This window comes from Catharus ustulatus, chromosome Z (genome assembly GCF_009819885.2).
Source record: "Catharus ustulatus isolate bCatUst1 chromosome Z, bCatUst1.pri.v2, whole genome shotgun sequence".
NCBI lineage: Eukaryota > Metazoa > Chordata > Aves > Passeriformes > Turdidae > Catharus > Catharus ustulatus.
This window is the reverse complement of record NC_046262.2, coordinates 21,149,763-21,163,964: the sequence shown is the minus strand read 5'-3', so window position 1 is coordinate 21,163,964 and position 14,202 is coordinate 21,149,763. Positions and strand designations below refer to the sequence as shown.

General features: G+C 35.8%; 1 protein-coding gene across 1 annotated transcript in view; it reads left to right on the top strand.

Moving 5' to 3' along the window:
- The window catches only part of ADAMTS6 (ADAM metallopeptidase with thrombospondin type 1 motif 6), a 159,621-nt gene that overhangs the window by 78,260 nt on the left and 67,159 nt on the right, over nt 1-14,202 (top strand). The window contains exons 9-10 of the mRNA XM_033086026.2: nt 556-702; nt 9,689-9,830. Coding sequence (XP_032941917.1) covers nt 556-702; nt 9,689-9,830 — 289 coding nt within the window. The remainder of the gene's footprint in view (nt 1-555; nt 703-9,688; nt 9,831-14,202) is intronic.

Genomic DNA, 14,202 nt, shown 5'->3' with positions numbered 1-14,202 from the left:
AAGCTCCAACAAAAGGGCTCCAGGTCCCTCTGTGAGTAGAAACAGAGAGGGAGTGTGTGTACAGGATGGTCTTAGCAATTGCAAAATCATGTTCTGCTTGAATTATCATTGGTTGCACTGTCCCTCTATATAGTGCCTCTATAGTATTGTCACAGCAACAGCACCTATTCTTTGTCAATTTTTACTAATCCAAGAGTCTGCACTATAATAAATATTCCATATCCAGGTACCATACCAAATAAAGGTGTAAGTACTCTGTATTTGTCTTGCAAGAATACTGTTATGTTTTCTTTAAAAGCTTTAGAAAACAAATAAAAGGATTTTATATAAAAAAAAAATTAAAAATCCATAGAAAGAAAGAAGGTTATGTTATTGTGCTGTATTATGATATCTGAATAAATTGAACAGAACTTAACTGAGTCTCTACTTAGGAGTTCTCCTGCACTGTGTTCTTTTAGGTCCAACGTGGCTGCTTTAAAGGTGACAGTATGTTTTAAGCGATATATGATGCCATAGAAAAGTAATGGGCTATTTCTCTCCTACTCTTTTGAGCAGTTTTGGTATGAATCATGATGGAATTGGAAATTCCTGTGGGACCAAAGGTCATGAAGCAGCAAAGTTAATGGCAGCTCATATTACAGCAAACACCAATCCTTTTTCCTGGTCAGCTTGCAGTCGGGATTACATCACCAGCTTTTTAGAGTAAGTAATCTCTCAAGAAAAATGAGTTTTCAAAAAATTGACATATTTTGGGATCAGTTGTAGAGATATAGAGACCTGTTCTGATGGTTTATATTTTTATAATTAATAGACAGAAATATAGGGAGTAATTTAAAACTCTTTTTCTGTAGAGGATTATTTCAATGTAATGACAAAAGCTTCTTTTGCTCCGTTCACCACCTTAACAGTTCTCTATTGTTTTTAATATGCTCGAAAGATTCTGAAGTGCTGATCATACCTCATTACTTAATTAATCTGAGAGTGGGAAATAAAGGAGGGCAGATTTTGTCCATTTATCATGTTTTGTAAGCATACATAATTTGAGGGAATCTAATGAAGGGAAGATGGTTATAGCCCTGTTCCTTTTACATTTAATTATTCAGATGTTTTTCATGCAATTTTGTGGGTTTTTACCTATCAATGCTGTTTGGTACCATTGGCAGGAATATCAAGATTATAGAAGGGGATGGCATAGATGTTTATATTAATACCTTAAAATTCTGATAACCTCTACTTCTATGGTGATTTTCATCCAGAAGTAGTTTACTACCTGAAATTTCACTACGAAAAAAATCAGTCAAAATATGTTATCCACAAAAACGTACTCATATCAATATATACACTGGTATAGATGATTCATAATGAAGCCTTGTATGTGTTTCAACTTTTGAAGACAAGTACATAAACCCATGAGTTCACTGAGAACAGATTCTTAACAGATTTGTTCAGATGCTGAAAGATGGGCTTTATTGAGGGCGAATAATAGTTCATTGGCAGATTCAGTGTCATTAGTACAATCATTCCCTTAAGAAATACAGATTGTTCAGTAATTCAGACACTTACTATATTTTAAGAGAGGGCTTAATTGTCCAGTCATGAGGCATTCGCATCTTCTTTTCTTTTAGGGAAACTTCTTTCAGAATAAGATGCTGCCTTCTGTATATTTTCTGAAGGGAATCATCTAGACCAAAACCTTTAGGTAGCTTCCCACATGATGTAGAGAATCACTGACTTGGGCTGTCAAGCTGCTTGAGCTTCTGTAGAGTCAGTGGGCAGAGAGACACATTTAATGTTGGTGCTATTCAGAGGAAGAAACCTTCTCATCAGTTACTGTAATGGGTTTAAGGCATTTTGTGTCACACCTCTGAACTGCACCCCCATGCAGTTTAATGTACTGGTGTATCTAAGATGACTGTCTAAACCAAACTATTAAATGAATAAATCATCCTTACCATATAGATGTGTGTGATACGGGTTTCTAAAAGTATAATTTCATTTGCTAAGGGGATATATATATATATATATACTAAAAATATATACATAGTTATTTCATTTTATAATTACCAATTACTTATGTTAATTCAATGCTGTTCCCATTAGTAGTCTTTCTAGTATGTCATTGCAGCTTAGTTTTAACTACAAAAAAGAACATGGCTTTCATATCTCTTCTAAGATTATTTCACAGCTTTGTAGTTCTGACTGTAAGCTTATTGTTCAGGTATTTCCTTGTAGTATTCGGGAGCTTGTTCTTCTTGTTACACTTCTGCTGTTCTCTGTTGCTGCTCTTCTCCAAAAAACTCCATTTTGATCCCCTAATTGTCCGGACAATCTGTTGATGAGGACATAATTCAACATGAGGTGGAGAAATTATTTCTAATTTATGGATTTAGGAAAGGAACATGACAAAATTCAATGACTTGTGTTATTCCGCAGATATAATAGAGCTGGGTGTTTTTTCATGTGCTCATGCACAGTTTCAATAGCATGATGTATGCAGTGGTCTTTCAAATTTTTACTGCCAGTTAAAAAACATTTTTATCTTGAGCCCTTTTATACTGGGGTTTTTTATTGATTTAGTTTATTATTTACTCTTAGTATCTCTATTATTCTTTTCCATTCCCTATGTTTGATTTATGTTTAAGTTTAATTTTGAAGCCTGTGGGATGGCGGTGAAACTGCAGCTATATTAACATAAAGCCAGAAGTACTCTGTTGATTCTGTTTCCATAGTTCTAAACTCCTCAGGTTTTTTTGAGATACTTCTCTATCACTGCCAGTGTTTGCAACTCTACTTGAATTACTACCATCTATGAATTTAACAAAAAAAAAATTATTGAAGATATTAAGTGATATTTGAACTAGAAAAAAACAAAAATCTATGCATAGCAGATTCAATTACAAATTCTTTTTATACTATTTCAGGTGTATTTTTGTAACCTTGAATGGAGATGTTATTTTTTTCCAAAGCCACCTTGGAAACACATGTTCCACATCACAACTTTTTGTAGATTTTCCAGTTATATAGAATACTGTGTTAAATACTGTACTAAGAGTCAAATATAACTTTTCTTTCCTCTACTAATCCTGGAATCTGTTTACAAAATTTTGAGATTTCTCAAACATGATCTGTTCATTATAAATTTATGCTTCTTATTGTTTGTGGATCTAATATCCTATGAATGAATTGGTAATTTTTTTCCTTAAAATATTTGATTTATTATTTCATAAGGTAGAGTAGCTGTAAAATGGTACTTTGTTTCTTCAATTTCTGGTTTCCTCACTAGCTTTTATGCCATCTCAATGGCAACAGGCAGCTGCTAGAGTAACACAAATACCTGCAGGATACCTGTCAGAACCCAAAATCACTTTTTATCCATTCACACCTTTCCTTAAGGCAGAACAGCTCTAAAAGCAAGTATGTTTCAGTTGCAAGTAGTAAGCAGTTAGCAAGAAGCAAAATTAAAAATAGCAAGTTTCATGTGCCATTGTATCTATGACTGCTTTTAGAAGAGCAGGAGTCTGCATCCTGACAGGAAAAGTGATTTTTTTTTTTTCCTAATATTTCTTCATGACTGAGCAACAGGTGAGAAAAACACTGATTTAGAGCTTTAGAGGCCAAACTTTTTTGGAACTCATTTCGCTGTGTGTAACAAGACAGGTGGGACGTGAGGGTATTAAGTGCAGATAACCCAAGCAGAAACCTGGTCTGTGAGACCTTTTAGATTTATATCTTTGGACTTTTGCATGTGTTTGGGCCAGGCTTCGTGGTACCACTTTAATGCAGCTGGAATTAATTTTGATAGAATTTCATTAAATGTTCACAGTATTTTATGGTAGGGAAGATTAATGTGGATTTACTAGTTTAATGGCTCAGGTCACCTCTTGCTACAGCAGTTTTGCAATGTGGAGTAACCATGAAGTACTACTGGGAGGGTATCAGTTCAGACAGGCAGTAGTTGGGAAAGCAAATTCTTTTGCAGGAGTGCTGGAAAGAGGATAGAAAGAGGATGAATATGGCTCAAAGGATGACACCAACACAAAGCAAAATTGTGTAATGTTAATAGGTCTACTAAAATAGGTCTCAGCAAGGGTGAACAACCAGCGCAGATACTGCAATGGCCAAAGGAAATTTTTTTTTCTGGAGAGAACATTCCTTGAAGCTCATAATAGCTGTTGTCTATCAAGCTTTTAGGTAGAGTGAAAGACACATAATTGAGTTTATCAGCTGAATTGTTCATAAGTGCTTGGCAATGGCTTTAATTTCACTAACCTTATATGGAACTAATTACAGTAATACTGACAGAGAATTGAGGGCTTGGAGGGCAGTCTCAGGGGGCAGAGATTTCTGTGAGATGAGTAGAAACCTGTAATATCTGTTCATAGGAGAAAAGAACCAAGCCTAAAATTTTAGTGACTGAAAAACAATTAGTGTGAATTTCATTCTATGCAGCATGTGTGTGTATACATAGAAATTCTATGTTTTGTTATAAAGAAAACTGGCTGATTTCTGGAATCATAGCTTATTTTTCTTGTCAGTAACAGGAAAGGAGTTAAAAGAAGCAAGATGGTCAGATCTGTCTTTCAAAGGCAGGATTGTATTTTGAAGATAGAGGAGAACCAAGAATCTTAAATTATTTCAGTAAGATCTATCTCAGAAAATTCTTGGAGACACTCTATGATTGCCATACAGCATGATTTAGATCTTAGACTACAGCTTTCTAACCCTGGAAGGGAGCCTATCTATCTTGGTTCAAGCAAGCCCATGCAGATAATATAGAAACAAACAAACAAAAATCATTCAGTGTTCTGGTCCAGATATCATCTGCCCTAGAATCTTAAATATACAAGTGGATATGCATGGTAAATATAGGATACATCTATATACACCTCATATATTACCTGTGGCACACTGGCCAGTATGGCCAGTCTCATACTCCAGAAATGTAAAGTAACTTCTGAAAAAAAGTATAAACCAAGATTAGTTTGGAAAGAACACATAAATCATATCAAAATTTAGTATCTCTTTCCACAAATCAGTGGAGAAAATTTGCATTCAGTATTATGTTTTGATCTTCACTTTGAATTATAATTCGCTTATTTTCTTTAAATTATACTATGATTTAAATTCATTTCTGGTAACATGGAATTAAAGAACATGTGCCCTCATTTACTATACATTTCTGAAACTTTGAAAGTCTTATGTTTTACTTAAAAGGCTGCTTAATTGAAAAAAAGATCTAGAAGTTTCTGTAATTATGGGATGGCAATATGGCTTGAGTGTTGACTTAGCAAGTATTACTCTTTGTCTATCTTTTGATTTATTAAAATATAATGAAATTGTAAAAGGCAGAATCAGCAGCAGATTTCCATTAACTTATTTGTAGAATATCTGACGAAATAAATGATTGGTCCAGTAGTTTATACATTAGTATCCCGTGAACTCTTAAAACCAGATTTTGGTAGGAGGATGGTTTTGATAGATAAACCAAAAGATTTTTCTTAGTATGGCTTCTGGATAATTATGACAATGAATAAAATAACACTTTGAAATGCAGGGAAGTGTGGGGGTTAGTATGCATTAAAGAAACAGCAAATTTCTACCTCCAAGCAAAAGGAAAAGAGTGTGATAAAAATATTGTGCAAAATTACAAAATCTTTTGTATGAAATAATATTAAGACAGGCCCAACCTTGGCATAAAAGAATGTAAAGAAGTAGATTTTATCAGGAGAGTGAGGGATAAATCTGAATTTCCCTAACATTCAAGGAAGTTTTTATTTGGCTTCATTTTAATTTTAAGCACACCAAATCCAAACCACAGTTCTGTTATTTATGTCCAGATTATAAAAATACTTATGCTTAGATCTGTAGACTACTGAGCACTGTACAAAGTTCACCCATTCATGTCAAGTAAAGGAGCTTCTGTAACTTTTTGTACAGAACTATAACCTGGTGTTTTTAAAAAGTCAGTTTTTACTTATAAATATGAAGCAAGGATTTTGTTAGGAGCCAGATGTATTGGCATGTAAATAATTAATGGTATGTTTATGTAAAAACGATCTGAGTTTTTGTTTATAGTTTTTACTATTGCTTTTTTCATATTTTATGGCTAATTTGGTGTCAAATAAAACTTATTCTATCAGTGTACTTATGTATATGTTTAGCTATAACAGATATAACAGATATTCACAAATATTTATAATATATTTAATTTGTGATCATTAAGTGTCGCTTACATTATAGTCCACATCATTATTATGAATGAGGCCACTGTAATAAATTCAAAACCACTTTTTAGAGCCAGCATTCTGGGATATTTTCTTCAGCCATTGAGGGAGTTGGGTTATACTGTGTAAGGAGGGGTATTAGGAAATAGATACTGTAATAGGAACATAAACCCTGAGAGATCTAAATCTGTAGTTTTTGCTTTTTCTCTTTATTGGTCTTGGATACAACTGTGATATCTGTGCTGGGGTGGTGATCCTGAGTTTTTTGTTGCTCAGTCTGTAAAGATTTAGAAACATTTAATCCCTGGCTGATGTTAATTTGGTTGAGCAGTTAGTGATAGCAGTCTGAAATGTTAAGCTTTCCTAGAATGTTCTAGTATCCTTGTTATCCTTTCAAAGAGAAGAGCAATATGTTGTCCTGTGATATTAAAATACAAAAAAAAATGTTTAAATTATATTGTAGAATGTTTTACAATGATCTCTGGAGACACTACACTGGAATACTGGGTTGAAATGACATCAAGCTTAGCTATTTTATAATTGAAACAAGTCCCAGTATGTCCCATAAAACTTCACAAAATAATCCTAAAGTTAGGAAAATGAGAAAATCTTTGAATACTAGTAGTACCTTGTAGAGTAATAGAATGTAATGGTCAGTTCGAGATAGTTTTATTTCTGTTGCAGACATTAAAGATTTATCCACCCCATGTTCAAAAATGCAAGTGCTCTGCAGGGATAACCTATAGAATTTTGGACTTGGTGTACATGCTTCCTATATAAGATAAAATCACAAAGCAAAAAAGCAATTGTGTGTAGGAATTTTCTAAAATTGTGGATATGAAGTTATTTGGGGCATTCTTTCCTATCCTTTTTTACAACTACACTTTTATATGCTTGACTGATAATAACTATTAGATGTTTGTTTATAAAGTTCTCCAAAACTATTAATCTTCTTGGACCCTTTTGGTTCATTGCCCTAGATTTAGCATACATTATTTTTTCAAGTATCTGGGTTTTGCTCTGATGCAACAAAGAAAGAGAGAACAGGGACATGCACACTAGAGTATTGGACCGTTCCCAAGTCCTGTAAAAGTTTTCTGGAAAGGTTAAATGGTCCTCAGCCTGTAGTCATCTTTTGCACAGATTTGGTCAGACCTTTCATTACCAATGGAAAGTCTCTGGTTTTATTAATTGTTTGTAAAGATCATGCCATTTTTTTTCCAGGATACATCAGTTCCTGCAATACAGTATCAGGGATCAGTTTTGCTCAACTGGTTGAGATAAATAATAGAAGAGAAGCAGAAGGGAAGACACAAATAAATTTTCAGTCTGGATATTGTGATACAATGTAGCTAGTAAAAGAACGAATTCTCAGTAGTAATTTTCTCACTTAATTACTCCAACAATATTTCATTATGGTGCAAATCTGGTAATTATAGCGGAAGAGTCTTTTTTTTTTTGTATTCAGTACAAGGATTTTTGACTTGCTTTTCTGCCACTGTATGTCTTGTAGAGCAGGTATAGATTTTAATTTAGCAAATTTAAAGATTTAGAATGGGTTCTGTAATTTAATTTGAGCAGGGGTAGATATGACTGTGGAGAGAAGTCTCTGAAAGTAATGAGTTTTTTTAAATGCTGTGCCCTTGGCTGTCTGTTTACAAGATCACAGTTTACAGTCATCTTGTAAACTCTGCAATATTGCAACCTATGGAAATGTTCCCATCATACAGCAATACTAGCTCAAGCTGGTGCCAAATTCTAAACTTCTCACTGCTTGTTTAAGGAAAGATTCTAGCTGCAGTTTAGTACAGACATTGCAGAAAAATCAGCTTCTATGTCAGGTCTTTCAATACTGGACATGCACTCCTCATACATGCAAAATACAGCACTGAAATATTAGAAAAGATTGAAGGCTATTTTCCTAACCTCTGCTGCTAGAAAAGATATATACTTGCAGTAATTACATGAGATAGAGGGGAAAGTACACCACTTTTTTTTAATGCCAGAACCACACAGTTGATACTTTAAAAGTAGATTTCAGCTGAGTGGATGCATGAGTGTGGTGTGTATGCATGCATGCAGGTGAATCACACCAAATTCCTTGGAATTTGTCATCAAATACTGTGTTTTTTTCAGTATTTACCTGGTTCTTGCATTAGTTGCTATTTGCCACCTTCTGAAGTGGTTGGCAGAGGTTTGTTTTTTCATTTTTCCAAAGGATCTTTTGTAGTATTTTGAAGACTTCATCAAAATAGAGTTAAAATGAGAACATAATGTGTCATTAAAGGACGCTTTTTTGCTCTTTTTCGATCTGCAGATGAAAAGTATAGAAAATTGGAGATCTCCAAAAAACAGTGTAGAACATTCACTTCTGAAATTACGTTCCTTTGGCAAGGTGCATGGAAAAGATTTGGAAAAAAACAGAACATAAGTGCTGGCAAAATTGGTAGGAATGTCGGAAAAAAATTTTAAGTGTTGCCATAAGAATTCTTTGAAAATCCTCACTTATTCACATGTGAAATGAAAGTAAAAAAGCATCTGTCTTCTTTTATGCACGCTGACCCAATAAAACTGAATAATTGTATTTAGAAAAATACAAAGTTTTCTAAACAGAACTCAGTCTGGTTTTGGCTTTCTTTGTTATTTATTCCAATACACTGAAATATTGTGGTTGAATATGGGCATATCTTGGAAAAAAACCATCAACCACTGAACAAAACAGTGAATATAAAAAGAAGAAAATATTGAAGTTTGCAAAGATGATCCTTTTGGTTCCAGCATGATTTTTTAGGGCTAAATAGTAATCCAATAAAAAAGATCTTGGACCCATAAAAATTTGTTCACTCACTCTAGTATAGGTAAATTTGAAGTTCCTGCAGAAGTTTTACCTCTGTAACCATTTCTTCACTGGAATGAAAGAAAAGCTTGCATGTTACAACATTTTGTAATGTTGAAACTTGAATATGTTTTAGTTTTACATAAACCAGTTGAGCTGTTCCTATCTATAAGATTATACTTAGCTGTTTGAAGGATCAGAAGAGTAATTTCAAAATGTAAACCAAATTTCTTGGATGTGCTTAATTTGTTTATTTTTCATTCTATTACTAAATGTAGCTGCTCTTCAGTGAAAACAATAGGAATCCTAAACCAAAAATGAAAATCAGTCTTGTGTGGCTCAGAAATTATCACACTTTTAAAAGGATGACATATAAAATTATTTCACCATCTAAAATAAGCATTTTTAAAAAGAATAATAATGAAAAATTATTTTAATTTCCTAATTCCCTCTAAATATTTTCTCTTGTATTTCTTAAATATGGGTGTACTTTCTTACTGTCTGTTTATTGAAATCGTATTTGTTTCACACCCAGCACTGTTAAAAGTAAGAACTAGATACATTATATCATTACTGTGATTTACAGTCAGTAGAATTCCTAATTGATTTGGTCCTTTATGTTGAACAGTTCGGGCCGTGGTACTTGCCTTGATAATGAGCCTCCCAAGCGTGACTTTCTTTATCCAGCTGTGGCCCCAGGTCAGGTGTATGATGCTGATGAACAGTGTCGCTTCCAGTATGGAGCAACATCCCGCCAATGTAAATATGGGGTAAGAAGTCTTAATCCTTATGCTGAGTGTTCTGCTTAGTCATTTGTGTATATTCCTTTACAGCATAAATCTTTAGTTAGTTGTAGTAGTGGGTTACAGATTTCCAGTAGCATGTCCAGTGCCATCATTTGTAAGCAAAGGGTTAATTTTACTCCTTATGCTGCAGCTTTTGCTTGAGCCCTTTGCGTGTGCTGTATACTAAATGTGGGTGACAGTGAGCCGGGTAAGCTGTTCTTTAATTGTAGGAGAAAAAAGAGCCCAGAACACTCGAGCCCAATCCTTGTCAACTGTAATAGAGAATTTTCCCTGATTTCTGGTAATTGAGATCAGGTTTATGTTGTATTAATCTTGAAACATAAAGTCTGTTTTTTTGGCTATAACCTTTCAATATAAAACTACATTTTGAAGTTTCTTTTGTACTTTTATTGTTTTATCAGATCTGATTTTATTTTCTTGTTTGTTTGTTTGTTTGTTTGTTTGTTCTTCCCTTGGCATTGAGTCTATTACATCTCACATTATTCAGATGTCTATTTTGAAAGATGAATTATGGTTCTGGGAACAGATGAACATGAATCTAAGTAGCTGGATAGAATACTGAGTAGCAAAGTACTAGCAAATATTTGGCTGCAAGTACCAGTGTGCAATAATTAAAGTAAATAAATTTACAGTAGAAATAAAAACCTTCACATGTAGGTCATTGTGTTACAAATATTTACTTTAAATCTTCCAGCCAGAAGTATGCAGTTAACGGATGCATTCTGCTATGCTTGTTATGAAATAATCAGCTGAGACCACACTAAGTAAGCATTCAGAACATATGATTTAAAAGTAGATAGTTTTAATAATTTTAAATTTTTAGATTATTCAGACAAAATAATGAAATAAAACAAAAAATTCCATTTTTAATATCTCTGGGGTGATAAATACAGTATTACTCTTGGGATGCGTCTTTGGCAGATTGCATTTTGGAAAGGATCTAAGAGCTGTGTAGCTGGCTAACTAGCTCTGAGTCTTCTGATACCTCATCAAGCCTCTTTTGGCCTTTTTTGTTCCTCTTTGGATTCTCACTTCCCATCACTATTTTTTAATGGCTCTATTTCCTGTCTCTTCATCTAAGTCATACAATTTTTTATTTTTCTTTTTTTGTTACAAATTTTCACCAGAATCTTTAATTGCCGACTAGGGAAATCTGCAGGTATTTAATCTATGATTCATAGCACAGTCTTTGGAGACATACTGCATTTTAAATTAAGCTGGAAAGTTCATAATGTGCAAAACCTGTCTTTTCCACATATATGTAGGTTTTTTAAAACACTGTTAAACTGTGTAACCATTGTTGTGATGATCATGCTGCACAGTACATTTTCTTTCTTACACCAGTTTCTAAACCTTGGAAGTCGTGGAGATATGTAGGTTATCTTTGCTTTTTGCCTTCTGCTTTCTTTTTTTACAAAGGTTTTTTCTTTGGGATTCACTTAGAGTTACTGAAAAGATGTTTACAGTTAATTGAGGCAACGTCTTCATGAAGTGAAGCTATGTCTTTATTAGCACACCTCTGAATTAATATACGATGAGGTGTTCCATCAGTGTGCCATCAATGTGAACATAACTTCCCAGTGTCTCAGCAAATAACCACCCTATTTTTCATCATAGGACTCAAACTACATATATTAATAAACAAGTTACTGTAGAAGTCTGGTAATATCCATTCTAAGAAATAACATGCATTTAAAATAGTGTATACATTTAAAAATATTATCTGCCATGGCCATAATGCTCTGCAAATGTGATCATGATGATCATTATTTTAGAGTTTTGACGTAATGATTTTGAAGCAGGGGGGAAACAGCCTTTGGGAGATTATAATGCAGATGAAAATAGCCTACTTTAAAAAGATTTATTTATATACGAAAGGATTTCAGGACTGAAGGTTAAAACTAGATCTAAATCCCAGGACAAGCTAAATGGAATACTCTGCTCAACTCTCTTATTATCAAAAGTAAACAGTCAGTGCTTTGGGTACTTCTTTTCAGTGTACTGTTCAAAGAAGATGTCATTAATAGTTTATGGATCTCTTTCGAACAGACATATGTGCCACTATGATGGAAGAACATAGCAAAACCCACCTACAGTAATTTCACGATTATAAGCCGCACCATTTTGACTAAAATTTTGGTCCGAACCCGGAAGTGCGGCTTATAATCAGGTGCGGCTTATATACGGACAAAGAACAAAAAGTTGCTGTTTTAGTTTGGAGGACAGGTATCTGCTGAGAAAGGCAGGAGCTTCTCTTTGAAATGGAGAATGTAAACTCCCTCCCTCCAAATTATTATAATTTTGAAATCAAGGGGCTTTCAGGCAAAAAAATGGGAATTAGGAATAACAGTTCTTTTCTAGGGAAGTTAAAATAGAAATACAATACTACAAAGGAACAAACCCCAAACTCTGACAAAGTCAGAGTACAACCTGACACCCTGTCAGGCAGGGTGTTGGTAGCAGTCCCATTAAATGTGGCTGCAGTCCTCTTGCAGTGACAGATGTGATTCAGTTGAAGCAGTGCTCTTGCAGAAGGTGCAGTTTCCCTCTAAAGGTCCAGTGATAATGTGGAGAAATACGGTTTTTCCTTTGGAGTGGAGTGGAGAAAGGGGCTACCTTAGTGTCCCAAAACTTCTGTTTTTATCTTGGTAAGAAATGTTGGGCTCTTCCCCCTGGCTGGAGCAACTTCCAATGGGATGCAGTAATTTTATCAGTCACACAGTGGGACTCAATGGGCCATTAGCAGAAAATGACTCTCTGGAGGAAGGATGGGTTGTGAAAAGATAAAGAACAATGCCCTGCCTGGTTTCAATGGATGGCCCATTAGCAGATATCTCCTGTAGAGATAAGGATCACTGCCCCCACCCTCAACAGACGGTGATAGAACAGATACCTTTTATCACACGCTGTATTGTAACATGTGGCTTATAATCAGGTGCGGCATGTATATGGACAAAGAACGAAAAGTTGCCGACATCTGGAAGTGCGGCTTATAATTAGGTGCAGCTTATAATCATGAAATTACTGTAATTACAGTAAATGTAGTTCACATACTAGCTTCTTTCAAGTATTTTTAAGCCCTTTTTATTTCAAGCGTCTAGTAAAAATATGTGTAGAGCAGGTTTTCCAATAGGGAGTTCTGTGACCCAAAAGGTAATAAATTCAAATTGCTTGCATTTTTCTCTTGCTTATGTTCTTTACTGATTTTTACTGGTAAGCCATGACAAGAGAAAGAGTTGAACTCTCAAATCAAAATACATGCAGGCAGAAAATCTGCTGTGGCCTGTAATGAACCTGTTGATATAACTGGTGTTTTAAAAATAAATTTTAAAATCTTCACATTCTTTCTACTTAGAAGTTCTGCCATAATCTTTTAACCTTTAGAAAAAGTACCTCTTTCAACCATGTAGCTTAAATTTTAATGTTTTTCTTGCCTTTTCTCCCATATTTCCTCATTTGCTCCCTCTGGATGTGAAGTTAAACTGTTGCTTTAAATCATAGATCCTGTCCTAATTCTGCAGTGAATTTTTGACAGTTAAAGTTGGAACTGTTCTTACTTAGGAATGTGAAGTTAAATACATGGAGAGGTGTTTGACCAATTAAAATATCAGAGCTCAATTACAGTAATTTCACGACCATAAGGTGCACCAGACTATAAGATGCAACCCCCAGGAGTCGGCAAATTCCGCAACTTTGTGGATCATATAAGGTTCACCAGACTAAAAGGTGCACTTGTTTTTTTTCAGGGAGGAGCCGTGCGGCGCACAACAGCGTAACAAATTACTGGCAGGTGCTCTATTTGCAAGCATTTTTAAAAGATCGGTGTAACCTTTAAACGCAGCCCCAGGCGCCCTCCCCGTGCAGCGGGCCCCGGCACTCCTGCCCTCCCCCAGCGCCGTCTGGCATGGCTCATGGCTCCTACCGTGCGGCTGCGCCACTTCTCCCCGCTTTGCCGCAGCTGCGCTGCTTGTTGCCGCTTTGCCGCAGCTGCCACTGCTTTGCCGCAGCCGCAGGGGCTGCACCGCCGCCGCTTTGCAGTGGCCACCTGGGCTGCACCACCACTGCTCCGATGCCGCTGCCGAGCGGGCTCTGCTCGGGGCTGTTGCGGGCTCGCACTTCTCGTTCCCCCTGCGCCCAGGCCGGGGCCACCTGGCTTCTCGTTTCCCCCGGGCCGGGGCCAGCACCGCCCGGCTTCTCGTTCCCCCTGTGCCTGGAATGGTGCCGTCCAGCTTCTTGTTCCACCTGGGTCATGGCCGGCACTGGCTCCCTTCCTCCTCTTGCAGCTCTTGCCAGCCGTGGCCGCCCGCTCCCGCCCCCCCGTCGCGACTCAGCGCTC